The 18,442-nt window shown below is 33.9% G+C and overlaps 3 protein-coding genes across 3 annotated transcripts; 2 read left to right on the plus strand and 1 right to left on the minus strand.

Moving 5' to 3' along the window:
* The first annotated feature begins 3,002 nt into the window (after positions 1–3,002).
* LOC118049355 (FCS-Like Zinc finger 8) lies at positions 3,003–5,324 on the plus strand. Its single transcript, XM_035059340.2, has 3 exons — positions 3,003–3,797; positions 3,898–4,743; positions 4,967–5,324. Exons 2-3 carry the CDS (start codon positions 3,938–3,940, stop codon positions 5,034–5,036), a joined length of 876 nt encoding a protein of 291 aa, XP_034915231.1. The 5' UTR covers positions 3,003–3,797; positions 3,898–3,937; the 3' UTR covers positions 5,037–5,324.
* A 3,151-nt stretch (positions 5,325–8,475) lies between these two features.
* On the minus strand, positions 8,476–11,275 carry LOC118049356 (uncharacterized). The gene is made up of 3 exons (XM_035059342.2): positions 11,001–11,275; positions 8,868–10,873; positions 8,476–8,761 (listed from the first exon to the last, which is right to left on the minus strand). Exon 2 carries the CDS (start codon positions 10,592–10,594, stop codon positions 9,932–9,934), a length of 663 nt encoding a protein of 220 aa, XP_034915233.1. The 5' UTR covers positions 10,595–10,873; positions 11,001–11,275; the 3' UTR covers positions 8,476–8,761; positions 8,868–9,931.
* A 4,702-nt stretch (positions 11,276–15,977) lies between these two features.
* Positions 15,978–16,481, plus strand: LOC118049264 (uncharacterized). The gene has a single exon (XM_035059214.1). It carries the CDS (start codon positions 15,978–15,980, stop codon positions 16,479–16,481), a length of 504 nt encoding a protein of 167 aa, XP_034915105.1.
* The last annotated feature ends 1,961 nt before the right edge of the window (positions 16,482–18,442 follow it).

An 18,442-nucleotide genomic window follows, 5' to 3' on the forward strand; every position in this document is an offset into this window, starting at 1 on the left:
ATATATATATATATATATATATATATATATATATTGAACAACACAATTAAAATATCAAAGCATGGTTAAAAACAATTCCCGATTCTTGCAGATGATGTTTCGCGACAAACAAAGTTACTTCCGAGGAGCGTGGAAGTTTGTAAATATTGTTGTGGTGTTCTGTACATGTATTTTAGACTAGTTTTACACATGATGCTGAAAGATTTTGAGCAGTTAGAGAGTGTTTAGAAATGTACTCGTATTTATATTTTAAAAAATTTAATTTTAATTTTGTTATAAATTATTTTATATATATATTTTGGATCATTTTGATATATTAATTTTAAAATTATTTTTTAAAAAATAAAAAAATATTATTAATGTATTTTGATACAAAAAACATTTTAAAAAATAATTGTAACCACACTTTCAAATATATTAATTAAAAACAATGAAATTTTGAAAATCAATTTACATTTATTTTATGCTTTCCTTTAAAAAACCAAAAAAAAGGATTTTGTTTCTGTTTTCGAATTTAGTATTTAAAAAAAAATTATCAAATCACATACGAGCAGAAGAAGACAACAGACCATGAAGCAACATGTAGATACTACAAGGAAAAATGATAATGACAAGTGCATAATTCGTAGTAGAAGGTCAACATTGCTGGAAGCACTTGATTAGCAGTTATTTTATTTTATTTTATTTTTATTTAATACAATGACGTCACTGATAGTTGCCAATTCAGGGTAGAAAATAAGTTATCACAAAGGAGATGATCCAGTGGACAAGCTATGAAGATGAGACATGATGTCATTGGCGTGTTCTTCGGATGAGTGCGTTTATTTCTACATTCATGTCTGGACACGAAGCCAGAAGGCATCAGCAAGGACAAAAATTGCCATCAAGGACTAGAATCGACGGTTTCTATGCCCATCTCGATTTAAATAAAAAAAAAAACTAGCTCAGTAATTAAAAAAAAATTAACAATCTAGTGTGCTTTAAATAAAAATAACATGGCTAGCTCGTTACCAGAATCATCACAGCCCATTGTTTTTATTTCTTTATTATTTATGACTAGTTATACATGTAAAAATATAGTTTTTAGACCAGCTTAGTTTAAGATTTAGGTTTTAGATTTTTATCAGATCACTGGATCATTCAGGTTAATTTTTTTAAAAAAATTAAAAAAATATTTTAGTAAAAAAAATAAAAATCAACAAGTTACAACTAAATTTTTAACCGAGTTTTGCTGGGTCAATCCGGGTCATGTCAGGTTTTTTTTTTATTCAACTCAGCTCGATTTCAGTTTCAGATCAATCCGCTTGGTCGGGCTGAGTTTCAAAACTACATGTAAAAATATAGAATATAAATTTATATTTGAAAAAACGCAGTTTAATAGATTACTTGATCAAATAAATTAAAATAAAATAAAATAAAGGGGAAGGTAAAAACATTGGGCACTGAGACTCGGTTTACACTTCATTATAATAGTTATTAAAGGAACATTCAAGGCTGCAATTGTATTTTTTTTAATTTCTTAAGAACGGTATATTGATCAAATATCCTCAAAATCCAAGATTTATAACACCGAAAAAGAGGGGCTCGACTGTCTTTTAATTTATTCACAATAATTTGACAACTTGGAATCACAAAATTTAAATAGTAAGTTCACGGCCTTTTATCTTTTCCTTAAGTTTTGTGATTACCAGGGTAATTAAAGGTATTTTAATCTTTTATTATCAACTATAAACTATTTAATTTTAAATTAAAAAGTTGTTAGCACTTGTAGTATACGTGTCAAAGCATGGACGAGACATGTTTTGTCTTCTGCGGCATAGAATGCCTTCCTATTGTATCATTGGAAGCATTGTTGCGTTTTTTTCCTCTTTTTTCAATGTGTGTCGATGATAGTAAAGTGACTTGTCATCAATTAACTTTTTTTTTATTATTATTTTCTTTTTCCTGCCTTTAAAAATATAAGTTGATACTTTTTGTTGTTGGTATTTTAATTTCAATTATTATTCTTTTAATTTTTAATTTATGTCATTGGCCTTTTTGTTAAAGTCTTATTTGTTTTAAATTTAATTATTTAATTCTATTTTGTCAAGTACAAATCCTTTCAATTTAGTCCATTTTCTCTTGATTTCTAATTTCGTTTCCTTGACCATCATATAAAAGTTTTGATGTTTTGAATTTCATTTTTCAATCCAAGTTTATGATATATTATTTTTTCTAAAAACATTTTTGTTAGATTTTCTTTCCTTTTCATTTTAACCCTCCACTCAAAATTTGTGCCTTGCCCTCTAATTTATTTTGTATTTTAATTTTAATCCTAATTCTTTTAATTGTTATTTTTTAATTTTAGATCATTTTGAGTAATTGATTTTTTTTTTTTTGTTTTTGATCCTTATTCTTGCAAAGAACTATTTTTTTTTTTAATTTTAGATTGTATCACAACAAAGATAAATGTGTTTAGGGGTTATTTAGATATAACATATATTGATGAAGTAGATTTGAGGCTCGCAATTTATAACTCTAAAAAGCTAATAGGAGCAAAATATTTTATTAATTGTTATTTTTAAGCAAATATTAAGTTAAAGGGATTGAAGTTAATGTTTAAATTTGTCATACACCCATAGTGAAAAAAAATGATTAGAGAGCCTTGATTTAACATTGACAGGATCAATGTAATAGTTATTTAAACTTGAGTTTTTTTTAACATGGAAAGATTAATGCATGCATTTTTAAGAAAAGTTATTTTTTTATTTTTTATTTTTTTTCTTATCTAGTTTAGAAAATTAAATAATATACTTAACAATTTTTTTTTCTAGTTTGTTTAATATTTTTTCTTTATTTTCGAGCTTCCTACTTTGTTTAACATGGTTTTTGGATTTTCATAGCAAAATGCTGGATTTTACCTCTGAGTCCCCAGCTAGGAAGGTGAGGAGGCTGCATTGTAATAAGTCACTGATTCTCTTTAACACGCTTCTCATTCTCTCTCTCTCAATTATCTTCTTTCTTTAAAAGGGGCATCCTCAAGGCTCTTTTGTCTTTTAAGGGAAGAACTTTTCTTTTTACAGCTTTCTTTGCCTTCACAAGTCTGCAAATTTGTGTTGATCTTGTGGGGTTGAAAGTGAATAAATGAGGAACTGAGAAAGGGAGAAACTGATGCCAACCCAAGAATGAAAACCCACCAATAGTTGAAAGTAGATAGGATGCCGTAGCTTTCCTCACTTTATTTTTTGCTTTATAGTGATGATTGCTTGTTTTCCTTATCATGGGTTTGAAAAAATCCAAAAACATTTTAACCGTTCTTCCAGAAACAACTTAGTTTCGAGTACATAGAGATACATTAGTACCACTTCTTTTTCTGTAAATGACTATCGGGCTGTTCTTCATGTCTGCTGCAGATCACGTGGCTTGCATGCGAGTTGCGACCCATTAAGATGAGGAATTGATTCCTGTTCTAGTTGAGATAAAAAAAAAACTAGGACAAAAGACAAGAGTTGGAGGGAAAACATCGGTTTTTCTCTTGTCTTTTTAGTGTTCAGTCATGGAGGCTACAGAGACTTAGGAGTTAGTTTCAAGTCCCAATAGAGCGTGTGTTGTCAGTTTTTTTTTTCTCTTCTGGTTTCTGTGATTTGTACCGTGGATAGCTAGATAGCAAGCTTTAGCGTTAGTTTTTCGGGAGGAAAAAAAAAGGGATTGGTTTTTTGTTCTTTCTTTTGAAGCCTCTAAAGGTAGTTCTTGTGCCTATCATTTGCAGCAATTCTCGGTGATCTCTTGGATCGTATTTAACCCTCCAATCATTTCAGGTGAGAAGTAATCTTATCTTCAATATATCTAGTAAGGGACTCTTCTTCATATTGGTAAATGTTAAAGCTAATTTCCTTAATCTTCGTTTTCTTTCGACAGTGAATTTGGGGTGCTGAGAAACATCTAATACGAGGTAGGTATGCTGAGGAATAGATCTAGAGCTGTGACCAGCAAGCAAACTTTAATGACTGATCACAGTAGTGCTCAGTCAACTTCCAATCAGAATTGTACAAAGCCAACAACATCTTTTCTCGCTTCTCCAAGGTTCAAAGCTTTCACCTTTAAGGGTCTCCATGAAGCTGAACCCGTGATGAGTCCAACTTCAATTCTTGACACTACTAAACCATTCTTCCCTTTCAAAACCCCCTTTTCTAATGTCATAAACCAACCTAAATCCCCTAAAGTTTTCTCAGAGTACAAACACTCATTTGACAAATCAGACTCCAAGGGCATTGGTCTTGCACTTATTGATGATACACCAAGCTGTGGCAAAGTATCCATCAAAGAGAGCGAAAACCATTTTTCTAAACCCAGTAACAGAACGGTCTTGTTTGGCACCAAGCTCAGAGTTCAAATCCCACCACAGCCAAATTCTAAACTATTTCCAGTCGAGTCACCGAAATCTCCAGGCGACTTTGGAATTGAGACCTCCAGGAACTCACAATTCTCTGCATCTCCTTCAGTCCATTCTGGCATCCAATCAAAGGATTCTCCTCGGGTGTTCACAGGATGCATATCAATTAGTGAAATGGAGCTCTCTGAAGACTATACATGTGTCATAACTCATGGACCTAATCCAACGACCACTCATATTTTTGATAACTGCGTTGTGGAGAATCATTACTCTTTATCGGATATGTCCAAATCTGAGCCCAGGAGTTTCCTTAGCTCCTGTTACACTTGCAAGAAGAATCTTCAACAGAAAAATGACATTTACATCTACAGGTTGGGACCGTTTTCTTTCTTTTAAAAGATGCAACTTCTCTCCCTCCCTTTTATGCCGTTGCTAAGTTCAGTTTGAAAGACCAACTAGTCTCCAAAAAGAACTGCTTTTAGTATTCTCATCTGATTTTTATCATATTCTTTTATAGTCCACTTAGCTAATATCTCTGACCCAAATTAACCACTGCCACTATAGGCCTAATTGTCTATTATCCTTTCAATGCAGAGGTGAAAAAGCTTTCTGCAGTCAGCAATGCCGTTACCAAGAAATGTTATTAGATGAAATAGAGACTTGAGGAGTTGAAAGACGCTTCGGAAAAAAAGTTCTTGACATTTTGTCCTGCGTCCCAGCTCTCAAAAGTTGATGAAAACTTAGCATACCATGTCAGTTTGGCCGTTCTTTATTATGCTCAGTTGAGAACGATTGATTATGCTCAAATTGGGTGCTATTTCCTTCTCCTTTTCCTTTTTTTTTCACCTTCTCATCTGCATATAGAGATAAAGAGAGGGTGAGATACTGTTGCAGAGTGGATTTTGTTGTCTATCAAGATCATTGCTGATTAATTTGATTGCTTAGTTTTCTCTTTTGGCTCTCTGTGGATGATGATGATGTATGGTGACTGAAAAGCTGTCTACAACTATTTATTCTCTTACCCTCTCTAACATACATCAATCAATCACGATACATTACCGAGGTTGTCCGATTATTTCACCGAGGAAGAGTCTCAACCTGTGGGTTATTACTTCTTATCCTTTCGGCCCGTTTAATATTGTTAGCCTGTTTAGTATTGTTTCCGTGTTTTTGTTTATTTTTATTTTTTTAGTTTTAAATATTTTTTATATTTTTAAATTATTTTGATATGATAATGTTAAAAATAAATTTTAAAAAATAAAAAAATATTTTTTTAATATATATTTTTAAATACTTTAGAAAATTATGTTTTTGATGATAAGCATGAATATTAGTTGAAAACTAAAACTGACCTTTTCAAATCGGTAGATACAAAATCAGGTCTTTTTCCCAACCAATACTTGATTAACCAAACAATAATAACGTGAACTAGCTGAAAGCTTGGATAAGTAGGCGCACAATTGGATTCATACAACTTATAATTTAATTGATGAGATAATTGGATGCTGTGTCATGCATAGTCATTATATGACTCGATTTAGAAACGTGTTCGATTTGAGATTTGAGTTGGTAAATCTATCAGAGCTTTGATTATTAAAAAAAAAAATTGGCATGATTTAAGGGTTTTTTTATTTAAAAAATAAAATAATATTGTTTTAGTAAAAAAATCAAGTTTTTCACCAACCCGACCTTATTAACAAATCACTGGATTAACCTTTTAGGCGCTGTTATGCTTTTAATAACTTGTTGTGAAGTGATTCAAGATTAAAATTGTGCATTCTTTAGTGAAATTTAGGAGAGGAATTTGCTGGAAATATATCTTGTCCATGCATCTCTCTTTATGTATCCCAACTCAATGAGCAACAACTACTTAGGAAGGGTTATAAGAGTTGGAAAGCGAAACAACACTGGTCCCAGACTATTGTGTTTTTTTTTTTATTATTATTTATGTGGGTGTTCGGGCCAGCTTGCGCGCACCACGACTAATCTCACAGTCCACTGAACATCTTGCAAACCCAGTGAGTATGTAAAGCACCGCGGGATGACAAGCATGCACAATAAAGTTTGAACTCTGGTGTAGAGGAAGGGAACAGGACCCTTCCACTGCTCGGCTAAAAACTCAAGTGCAGACGATTGTGTACTTGATCAAGCATTAATTATACTCTTCTCATAACAAAAACAAATGGACTTCGACAAATAAGGAAGATGATCAATAGTCAAATGAACTGAAGTCTTCGTGCACCTTATTCTCTTCTTTGTTTTGCACTTATAATATAGCTTTTAGCACACGTGATGTAGCCAATTAGGCCGTCATAAAAAATTATTAAAAAAGCTATCCATTCCACAAGTTTTACGTACCTTTTCTGTGGCGGCGTTTGTTTTCAAGTCAAATTAAAACGGCGAGCTGCCACCTCCTTCTTCTCTGATTCTCGTTTCAGTTTTCACCAAGGAGGGGAGAGGATAGATTATGAGCATTCACATATTTCCATGTTTCTCTATAAAATATGAAGCAAATGTGACCACATACATGGCTAATCTATTGTGAACAATGAACTGGTAAAGGATGCTAGTTGGATATTGCAGAGCAAGCCAGCATAAAAAAAGGAGTTGAAGTTTCTAAAAGAAACTGTCCTCTGGAGAATTGATGGTCGTAGTAAACGTTTAAATTGTCGAGCTTGGAAAGGCTGTGGAACGGACCAGTGCTACTGGCCTGCCCAGTTGTAAACACTTGAGCACCGAGGGGTATAATAAGAAAAAAGAAGAATCATAACCCGTCTGGAAATAAAAAAGAACGAAAAATAAAGGAAAAAAATCAGTAAAAAGAAACATGGAGGGAGAGCTCGGAGCTCAACGGCCAGCTAGTGTTTGTGTGGCGAGAGTGAGAAATAAGGTCTAGAAGCTTTCGTGCTTGTTTGATTATATGTTTTTGACGGAAGGAGGCTTTTGATGGTGCCGACTGAAATTCTAAGGATTGTTAGCGGACTTGAGCCTCGCCAAACACCAAAGAAACAGGGTAAGAGAAGCATCATTATCGCCATCTTATGTTCAGTAATTACTGGTTGAAATCCTGATGAACGCTAAGAGATTCTCTAAGGCTTCCCACGATCAATAGCAGATGTCTTTTACTGTAGCTCACATCAAAGTTGACCATTATTTTGGCCTTGATTGCAACATTTAAGATTTCAATATGTAATTCACCGTTGATGTTTACTGAATACCTCATCTCATCATTAAAAAAGAAGTGGGATTTCAAATAAATGAGAGAAAACCCTATACCTGAAGAAAACCATTAGAAACCTACCAAGCTGATTAGCAAGTGATGCATGGGCAACATATGGCTGGAACATTATCATGAAAACCTCCCTTTTATTTTCCACACAACAAATCAGGCTTTATTTTTTTCCATGCACATTATCATGTAAAATCTTGATGTTATACTTCACAGCTAACACATTTTCACGAACAGCTCTGACCACTAAAACAAACTCACGAAAGCGCCATTGAATCTGCTGACAGTATATACATATCGAATATAAAGTATATCCTGGCAAAGGAACTTCTTAACAATTTCCATCCAGACACTAATTAACGTTTTACAGTGAATAAAAGGTTGTGATAAGATGTCCCTGCTAAACCGAAATTGAATCCAAGTGAGTGTAAGGTATAGCCCCGTATCAAAAAGACGTTATATGGTGATAGCAAAAATAAATAAAAATACGCAATATGTATTGTGAAACCTGTGCATGAGTGTTTTTTTGGAGAGAAACTTAAGGAGACCGCGTTATTTTGTAGGGAAAATACAAAACAGCAAAAGGCGAAAAAGCTAGGAATGTTATGGTGTTCAAAATAAGCGAGGACAGCCAGAAAGAAATGATTGTGGATGCACATTAAAATGGAAGATACCAAGATCGTAGTTCAAATATAGTAAACTTCAATCAACAAACGCTATCCAAGAACAACCCGTGATGGCCATTTATCTAAAACTGCACTCAATACTAGTTTGGGTAGAGACAGACTCATGCAAAAGCATCCAACCAATTGTACCATTCAATATATCCATAATATAATTTTGATAACAAAAATCAGCTTCATCCATCCAAACATAAGAAAGAAATGATGCAATAAACTTTGATACATTGAAGTCTGGACACATAATGACATTGTAAACACAACATTGGTTCAACGGCACGCATAACTCAACTAATGAAAGGGGCTACTGGTACACAAGACAAACAGCAAGACACATGTTGCACTAAAGTCTTGGTCACAAGTGACAAGAAATAGAAAACACATATGGATGAACCCTAATAAGGCTTAACTTTTAGGACTACATCTATCACGAACATGTCCTACAACTGCCTCCCGATATGTTCTTGGACAAGCAGCTGCCTGGAACACACATGTTTAGTAAAACATCAGTAACAATCAATTGATATTTAAAAAACAATATAATTTACTTCAGCAAAGCATTCAAGATGAAGACTAGTAAACTTACCTTGGCTTGGCATGGTCGACAATCTCCAAGGAATATACACATCATCGTAGGCAAAGAAGAGGCCCTATTACCTGCTCAGAATAACAAGAAACTGATAGGCTTGCAGCAGGACAGAGCAACATGGATAGGATTGATCTTAGAAGACCAAAGGAGCAGAAGACACTAACAACTCCTTTCAGTTCCTCTTCCCACTTTTCCCTCTTAAAAACAGAAAAGATGGCCAAGGAGAAACAGCACTCATGCAGAGTGTGCAAGGTGTTAGAGCTCACTAAGGGAGAAAGGGTGTACAGGGAGTTACGGCTACTTAGAGAACAAAGAAAGAAATGGTGAATATTTATATAAGAGGAGTTGATTGTTGAGGGGTGCTGAAGCAAGGAAACGGTTACAAGAAAACAGATCATCTAGGTTGCCAATTGAGGCAATTCTATACTGGGAATCTAAGAGGCTAATTAATGATAGCAATTGAAAGTGTAGTTGGAAAAGGATAGTGGAATTGAAACAAAGAAAAGAAAGTCAAGATATGAAAATAAGACAGAAACCTACGGAACAACAAGACTAATCGAAGTCGCTATGCAGTATATACATTGTGTTTGATGCTATAGGTCTAAATTCTACTCAAGAGCTAGTGTAGAGCTAATAAACATCCCACAAGGAGATTAAGCAAATAGATCTGCATCGTTAGGGCATGATAGAATTGAAAATTGTAAGTTGCCCCGTCCCTCTGAAGAAATGACATTCTCTTTAACTTCATTTTAAGTTCCCTTCTGCTTCTCGAAAGTATTGGAGTCAGCTTCCACCCGCTTCACATTGTCCAAATTACAATTAACCTGTCTCATCTTAGCTCCAAATTCATGTACAAGCCTGCCTGCTTGCCTTTCTACCAGATCACTACAGGTCACAAATCAGTTTCTCAGTGTAACATCAGAAATTATTGACCCACCAAGCCAAGACTGCTTCCGCTGCCACCAAAAGCTAAAGAAACCAACACTACTGGCTGCTTTATTCATCTATATACATCTACCACTGAAATTCACTATTTACAGGAGCAAAAAGCCCCTTAAGCCTCACTCATCCGCCACATCAAGGTTGAGAATGCGACGCAGAGTCTTTGTCGCAGAGTCAGCACTAAGAAACAAATCTCTCATAGATGGGCTACGCTCCCTAGAAGGAGAAGCTGGTGCAGACTTGGCAGTTGGCTGCACATTAAAATCAGTACCACGAGTCACAGGTAAATCAAGGGACACTGTTCGCTTTGGTGGCCTCATTGAGAATTTGGGAATCGGCAAAGAACTAGGTGGTGGAGAATTCGAATACGCTGGACCAGCCCAACGCTCCGAGAAGGGTAGATTCTCATTCCCAAAACCCATGTCCTCATAAAAAGATGTCTCCTTTCTAGGAACTGTGACATTGATGGTTATGGGAGAGCTTTTCGAAATGGTCTTAAAGTGACCATTGTCAACAGGATGAGAATTAAATTGAGACTTTATTGCAGGTGATGGTGTTTTTGGAGAGTTAGAAGTGGTAGGAACATGGCTGGTGATTTTGGTTACAGTGGTAGTGGAAGCCTGAAATGGGGTTGGGAGTATCCCGTCCCTGGATTGAAAAGTCCTGCAATTGATATCCTTAAAGTGCTTAGAAGGTGAAGTCCCAAATTTAGCAGGCCCATTTGACCTAACTTTGGTGTAGTACTGATTCCTGTGTTGAGCCACAACAACAAGCGTCTCCATAATTTGAAATGCTCACCAATTCAGCTGCTGTACTCTTTCAGCTAAAATCCAATTCTAACAAAATCCCTCTAAAAATCAAAACTTCTACGGTTAAATCTGAAGCAAATTCTCAGCGAAAGTTCTAGATCTCCTCCATGACAAATCCAAATCAAGCATCACAAGATTCAAAGCCAGCTTATAACAAAAATAAAACTATATTCAGAACCTGATTAGATAAGATCAAAACGGATCGGAGTCCTCTCCCAGTTAGAAACAAAGATCACAGACCCCTTCACCAAGCTGTAAAAAACGCAGCATGAGTCGCATCAGAAAGATAAACCAAAAACCCTACTTGAAACTCGAAAAAGACAACTTGAACATAATCTCAACAACAAAGTGAAACAAGACAAAGAGTAAATCAACTCACCGGTTAAAGACACTATATCAGTGACAAAGCTCAGAGAGAGAACATGGAGATCCAAAGGGAAACAGAGTTTGATTGTTATCGTGTTAATTTTGGGCTGGTTTTTTACTTTCTGTAGAGCGGGGCAGGGGGAGGGAGAGGAAAGGACCGGGTGGGCAGTCAAGAAATGAAGGAAGAAGACAGAATCCACGGATCTCAAATGACTCTCCAGAGTATTTTACACACCCGCTTACTTTCTTCCTCTGTGAGAGAGAGAGTGGCCTGACACTGAAAGGTTTGGTAAGTAGGCATGGTTTCCAACTGATTTACGAGAATGACATTACGGATTTTTAAGTCTTTAATTGGATGGTTATTACTCGCTTGATGACTATCTTGCCCTTTCGACTCTTGGATTTCTGTACCTTTTCTTCTTGGTCTTTCTTGGTGATGGAAAATTTGACCTTCTCTTGCAAGGTGTTTTAATTTAGTTGAATGAATAAATAATAAGAGACGGCGATGAGAAAAAAAAATGTTTTTTATATATTTTTTTGTTTTTAAAAAATAACAATTATCTTTACTTTTAATTTCAGTTTTGGAATCAAACACAAGGGTTGTTTAGTCCGTATAAAATATAAAAATATGATGTTGAATTGAAGATATTAGTTTTGACTTGTAATATATTATTTAAAAAGTAGAAAATAATCTTATTGATACTTGAGATTTATTAGTTAATTAACTTTGTGATATGATTTTTATTCCAATATTAACTTCGCTTCATATCACAATAATATATCTATCACGTTAATGCTATTTTATCAATTATAAAATAATTTTTTTTGTTTTATAAGATAAAAAAAAAGAAAAATAACTTATTGGTTTCTTACACTTGCTTTGTTATTGTTTTTAACAATTATCTTTCATATTTATCTTTTTTAAACTGATCTCTCTTTTTATATATATAATTCTTCAATGTATTTAAAGATAGAAGTGTGAAATGATTCAACAAGATAGAAATGATTTAACAAGATGGAAATGATAAGCACACTACTTCATAACCATGTCGAGAATTTACACTTTCCTTGTGTTTAAGAATTTAATTTACTTATATAGGTTACCAGAGTCCTATAAATTTTAAAATCATTAGAGATTTATATAGTCGTTAACTTAAAAACTTATGAGAATAATTGAGACATATGTAAGCTGATCTGGATAGCCATATTAAAAAAAAAATGATAAAAATTTTGGAAGATAATTGAGGTCTTAAATTTATTTTTTAATAGTCATGAGTTCGAATATTTTCGAGACTAATAAAAATTTATATAATTATTAACTTTAAAATTTATGAAATTAATTAAGATATGTTTAAAGTTTAATATCAATATTAATAATAAAAAAAATCAGTAGAGAACAAAAAACTTTTTGACCGAAGACGAGGAAAGTAAAGTATATCAACTCCCTTTCGGCGCCCCTGCAAGAAGGATATTTCAGCCATTTTACCCTCCCACTATTAAATTATCCCAAAAAATATAACGCTCGGGCATATTTGTAAGGAAAAAGAGCGCATGTGTTGGGACTTGGGACCCACAAAAGCCATGCCCGAGAGCTGGTCCCCGAGCATCAGGACAAGAGGATAGAGATCAAAAAAAAAAAAAAGGCTAGCAGGTGCATGGAGGCAATGGCCATGGGCTTGGACTCTGATCGCAATCCGTGTCCCCACTTCCAGGTGTCTGTTTCCGGGGGACTAGACCTGGTTCCTTTCGTTGCTGGCAGCCGGTTGATAAAAAGTTGGTAAAGAATAAAGAGAGGCCAGTGAGGAGGTTCTTTGCTTGGTGGCCTTGGAAAGCAAGAACGTTTTGATTCATCTTCAAGATTGCAGGCCGAAAGGGATGCCAAGCACACCCTTGCTTTAAGATGCCAGATTCCGGCTCCCCGGAAAACCATCAAATTGCCTTCAACCAGAAATTTCATCTGTCCAGCGTGGTCCAGACGTGATGAATTTCCAACAAATATAACGAATATATCTTAATTTATCTGGAAGGAACTAGTTGGGCCACTTTCTTGATTTCCAAATCGAATTTTATCCACTCATGCATCATATCATGGGAGGCAGAAGGCCTGGAATACTTTGTGTGTACATCAGCTACTTTCACTCCTTTATTTTAGCTGAGAGCTGAAACGAGGAGAGTGGAAAATGCACGAGGATATAAATAAATTAGTAGGATGTCCAGTTGAGTAGATTTCGATTTATCGCTTATTTATAAATAAGTATTTTTTATCGTATTAATAATTGGATGATTATATTAATTCTTATTGCTCTTAAACTTTTAAATTTATTATGCAAACCCATACTTATCATTTAAATTTACTTTAAATTACATTCAATTTTAATGATCAACTCTTGTTTATTTTTTAAATCAATATTGCATTATTTCAGAGTTTTATTAGTTAGAATTGAATCGAAAGATAATAAGATTTAACGATTTATAATTTAGCCCTTGTATTGTCATTAATTTTTAAATAATTTAAGGGATCCATGATAGTTGATTTATCATTTATAAAAAAACTTCTTTATTTCTAATGATATTAGCATTCTATTAGTTTGAGCAGGGAAAAAAAAAAACAGGAAGAGAAATGGGTCGGCTAGATAAAAAAATTCTACGGGCCATGACCGCCAGCCGGACTTTTTAACACCGAGCTATCGGTGCAATCACCAGAACGGAACAAGGCTTGTCTTTCTCCTCGTCCAACGACAGAGATTGACAAGTGCCTTCCAGTTGGGCTTGAACATTGGGCTTCAAATCATGACGTACCCACACACACGGATCCAACTTTTGAGAATGGGCTTACAAGCCCGAACATACATGCGCACACATACTTTTTTCTTAGTTTTTTTTTTTTTTAATTCCAGCTGATCAACAGTGATTTTACATGTATTTTGTTTTTTTTTAATATATTTAGAATATAAAATAGTCTGTAACTATTGATAATATTTTTCTCATCTTATAAAATCCTATACAATTACATATTGAGGTGTTTACTTAAAAAACTTAAGAAACATCACGAGAACCAACTTTTATACATGAAGATTATTTTTTTTCCCTTAATAAAGTCTCAGACAAATAGTCTATATTTGAAGTTAAGCATCCACGATTTTTTTTTTTTCCTTCATAATTTATGCTGGGATTCAAATCCCAAATAAAATAATAATTCAATAAGCAAATCCACTCACGTAGTGCGTACCATCAAGACTAAATTTCAAAGAAAAGTTAATAACGATTTCTATTTTTAGTTATTTAAAATCATGATAAAAGCTACACTACACATGACCATTGATTAAATGAAAATATTTAATAATCTGAATGGTTCTGTACAAGGGCAGAGGCATGATAAAGGTTTGGATGGGTTATAGTACATGTCAAGATTTTATCAATATTTTTTAATTATTTTTATGTAAAAAAATTAATTCTCGATTGAGAATAATCTTATAAACTTATAAAGTCTTGAATTTATAAAACATTAATCTAAAAAAGAATCAAGTGAAGAAAGGAGGAATTGAAAAGAAAAAAAATCTAATTACTTTATTTTTTTCCAATTAACATGAGATTGTTTATTTTCTTTCTCGTTTGAAGGCTTATTATAATATCGATTCATATTCAATTATAAATGAATTATATTTCATAAAAGATCATTGAAGGATGTAAATTCAATATTGAGTTTATTTTTACTTTCACTTCAATTTTATGTACTTCAAATTTATTTTTTTAATATTTTAGGTAATGTATTTAAATTAAAACTTTAATGTTAACTTCAAAAATTCATGTACACAAGTTAATAATTGATTTTTTAAAAAAATTATATAATAGCTCATAGGAAAGAAAAATTCCTGATTCTGCACTCTGGTTCTATAGAATCAAGTCACACAAACTATATATTGCCATACGAAAAATCAAATAAAAATCCGGGTGGGCGTCGTTATATTAATTAGTAATTGCTAGACAAGGGCAATTTTGTTTTGTTAAATAACACTTAGTATTATAATATTAACCACGTAGTTACAAAATACGAAATAGATATAAATCGAATATATAAAAAGTAATGAATAAGGACGAATTTCATTCAGCCAACAGAAATTTCGATGTTCCTGGCTACATCAGGCGCGGCAGGAAGCTTCCTTCGCTGTCCCGAGCAGCCTCACCGATCACAATCCATTCGAAAATTGCAATTTGTATATACATGGATGGAAAGGTGAATTTAAGAAAACTTTCGATATGATAAATCAAAGACAATTTAAACGTTTTGTTAAACCGCAAACCTACAACGCACCTACCTGTTTATTTTAAACCGTCCTGGCTCAATCCCCACAAGAGTCGGTCGTGACAATATTTCATTAATTTATAAGGCTAAGTTTATCTTCGTATCATAATCATAAATTTTACAATATTTAATCAATTAACATACAACTAATCCCATTAAAAATTATTTTTTATATTTTTTAGTTTTTTAAAAAAGTCTTAACAACAAAAAGGTACTAAAGAGTGTTTGAGATTATGATACAACATGATTATTAAAATAATTTATTGTTTAAAAATATAATAAAATAAAAATATATTAAAATAAATATTTTTAATCTCGGTTTGCAATAGCACGTCGAAGATTGGTTCCTCCGTCCAATATAGTACAGTCTAACACTGCACTGTTCTGTTGCTACAGTAGGAAATCTGAACCACAGAATTACATCTACTCTCATAGCTGATTCTGGAGTTTAATGTAACGGCAGAGCCTAGATAGCTACGTGGTAAACTTTCACTGGTCCTAAATCTTAAATTGTCTGCAACCAAAGGGTCCAAAACCGCAAGCGCCTTAAAAAAGACCTTCCCTGCTCTTCCATCTCTGCAAAAGATCCCTTCTTGCTCTCCAATTCTTGATTTTCTCACCGTTAAGACTTTCTCAGAGCAAGAAACCCTGAATTAATCTCTTCTTGTTATCAAAACTTCTCAACAAATGAAGGTCCACCCAACTCCAAAGAAGCGAAGCATTACCGCCACCCAATACAATGATGCTTCTCTCACCCGCACCCCAAACGCGAAGAAGCTAAAAAGACTCCCTCACGTGTTTGCTAGAGTACTGGAACTTCCATTCCACACAGACACTGACGTTTTGGTCCAAGAAACTCCAGATTCTTTCCGTTTCGTGGCAAACATTGAGAGCATAACCATTCCCGATGATTATCAAGCCCACGTAGTTGAGATATTTCCAGGGCTGACAAAGATCGTGGTAATTAAAGAAACCGACAGCGGTGATCATTATCCTTCCATGGATGAACTTGAAATCGACACGTGGAGGTGTCGGCTCCCGGCCACAGTGCGCCCGGAGATGGCGAGTGCGAGGTGTATTGAAGGACAGTTGGTTGTTACTGTTCCAAAGACCCTGAATTTGGAGAATTTTGCTGGTGGGCAAAATGTTGACGACGAAGCAATTAAAAGTTGGCTTGATGGATTGCTTTGACTTCTGTTCTATGTTAGGATTGCCGGAGATCACTTGATGTCATCATGACTTGGAATAAATGTAGAGTTCACCGTGTAGAATAAGGGTTCTGTTGATCAGGGTTGAACTTTTTGTTAAGATCTTGAATTAAAGCATGTTCTGCATTCGTTAATTGCGCAAGTTTCTCAAACAGTCATGACTCCGCATCGTCATGGTTTCTTCAATCCCGGGAGATCCCGGTCTTTGCCTCTCATTTATTTATCTCACTACGAGGAAAGTTATTTTATGACGAGTCAAAATATTTTGTTAAGATTTCTTTTAAAAAAATCTTAATAAATAAAATGAGTTTGATACACAACATATTTAAAGAATTTGAATTTGAAAGCAAGCCAAACTTAATATAACTTAGGTTTGGCTGATCCAAAAAATTTATATTTGCCAATCAGCTAAGTTCAAAATAGCATAAGTCTGATAAATATGACAGACTTAAAAAACTAGGACTTGACAATTACCTAAATTCAAGATAGTATAGGTGTGATAAACATATCAAACCCAAAGAGTTTGAACTTGACAATCAGTCAAGTCCGAAGTAACGGGAGTCTGATAAACATGTTAGACTCAATAAACACACCCTAAACCAGGGGCAGAGCCAAAAAAATAAAATTAAAAGAGGCCAAGATTTTAATTGTTTTGTTATTTGAGCTAAAACTATAAATATTGTTAAGGAAGGAGCTGGAAAAACAATTTCCTTACAGGGGTCAGGGCCCCTGCCAGCCCCTGTCTTTACCATTGCCTTGAACCATTCAGTTAAGAGTTCTTAACTTTTTATCTCGTAAGATAAACTCTTATATATTTTAGAGTATTAGCCCACTTAAACTCAAGAATAAACATATTTGTTCCTTGAATATAAAGCTTTTTTAAGTCATTTATTATCTTAAGATATTTATTGTATTTCCTATATATCCTAACTTTATCATCAAAGAATATTTAAGTCCCCTCGATTGGGATTATCTTTGCAGGTACTTAAGATTTTGCCATAAGCTTGTAATTTCGTAGACTAAAAAGAAAGCCAAATACTTAAACATATTGATTAACTATTATCTCAAATACTAAATAGCATATTATTTATATATCTTGAATTTTGGGACATTGTTAGTGGCGCCATCTATGAGAAATACATTTAAAAAGTCATATATAGTTTTATTATTTAACTATTTTTCTCTAATTATCATTATCAATGGTAGATAATCAGAGCACTCTTGGAATAAAACTAGTTATTGATCTCCTGTAAAGCTAATCTTTCAACAACTTATGAAACAAATATAGCTTTTTACCTATAAAATATTAAGAAAACAATAAGTAAGAGAAATTCCACCTCAACACATCTCAACTTCTCCTCAACAAGTTGTTGCATGTCACTACTCACCTACATGACAATGTTCATAGAAGATTACACTATATAGGAGAATGCAGATAAAACAATCCACTAGAAAGCCTTCAACCTCATGGCTCATCGAGCTATCCATGAGCATACACGCTATCATGATGCTCAGGGATGAAGTGCTTTTTCTAAGCGTCCATCTAGGCAACATAAGAAAAAAGTTGTTTGTCCATCACCCATCCTAGACTAGAGACTTCAAGTTCTCGTGAACCCGATAGGCGTATAAGTGACAAATAGCTAGAAGAAAGACTCATCCAAAAGGATATCTACACTCCTTATTGGATCAAAGATTTTTCTTTATCCATACATATGTTTAACACCCACATACTTAGAAACTACATCACCACCAAAATGATAATAAATAACTATAATGAGCTTATAAATCCTAAAGAACATATAAAAAATATACGCAGCAGTCTAAAGCTAGTCATTAAGGACAATAATGTTATGTGCAGGATTTACCAGCTTCAATGATGTATGTGTCAAGCTGATGGCATGTTTCAGTCAGGACGAGTCTACAGGGGCATATCTCAAGAGATTT

Source organism: Populus alba, chromosome 2, assembly GCF_005239225.2.
Source record: "Populus alba chromosome 2, ASM523922v2, whole genome shotgun sequence".
Taxonomy (NCBI): Eukaryota; Viridiplantae; Streptophyta; class Magnoliopsida; order Malpighiales; family Salicaceae; genus Populus; species Populus alba.

What these genes read in the sequence shown, in the direction of transcription:
- LOC118049355 (XM_035059340.2), top strand. Translation starts at nt 3,938, where the DNA reads ATGCTGAGGAATAGATCTAGAGCTGTGACCAGCAAGCAAACTTTAATG. An exon ending in AATGACATTTACATCTACAG is followed by an intron (nt 4,744 to 4,966) that starts GTTGGGACCGTT and finishes CTTTCAATGCAG; the next exon opens with AGGTGAAAAAGCTTTCTGCA.
- LOC118049356 (XM_035059342.2), bottom strand. Translation starts at nt 10,594, where the DNA reads ATGGAGACGCTTGTTGTTGTGGCTCAACACAGGAATCAGTACTACACC.
- LOC118049264 (XM_035059214.1), top strand. Translation starts at nt 15,978, where the DNA reads ATGAAGGTCCACCCAACTCCAAAGAAGCGAAGCATTACCGCCACCCAA.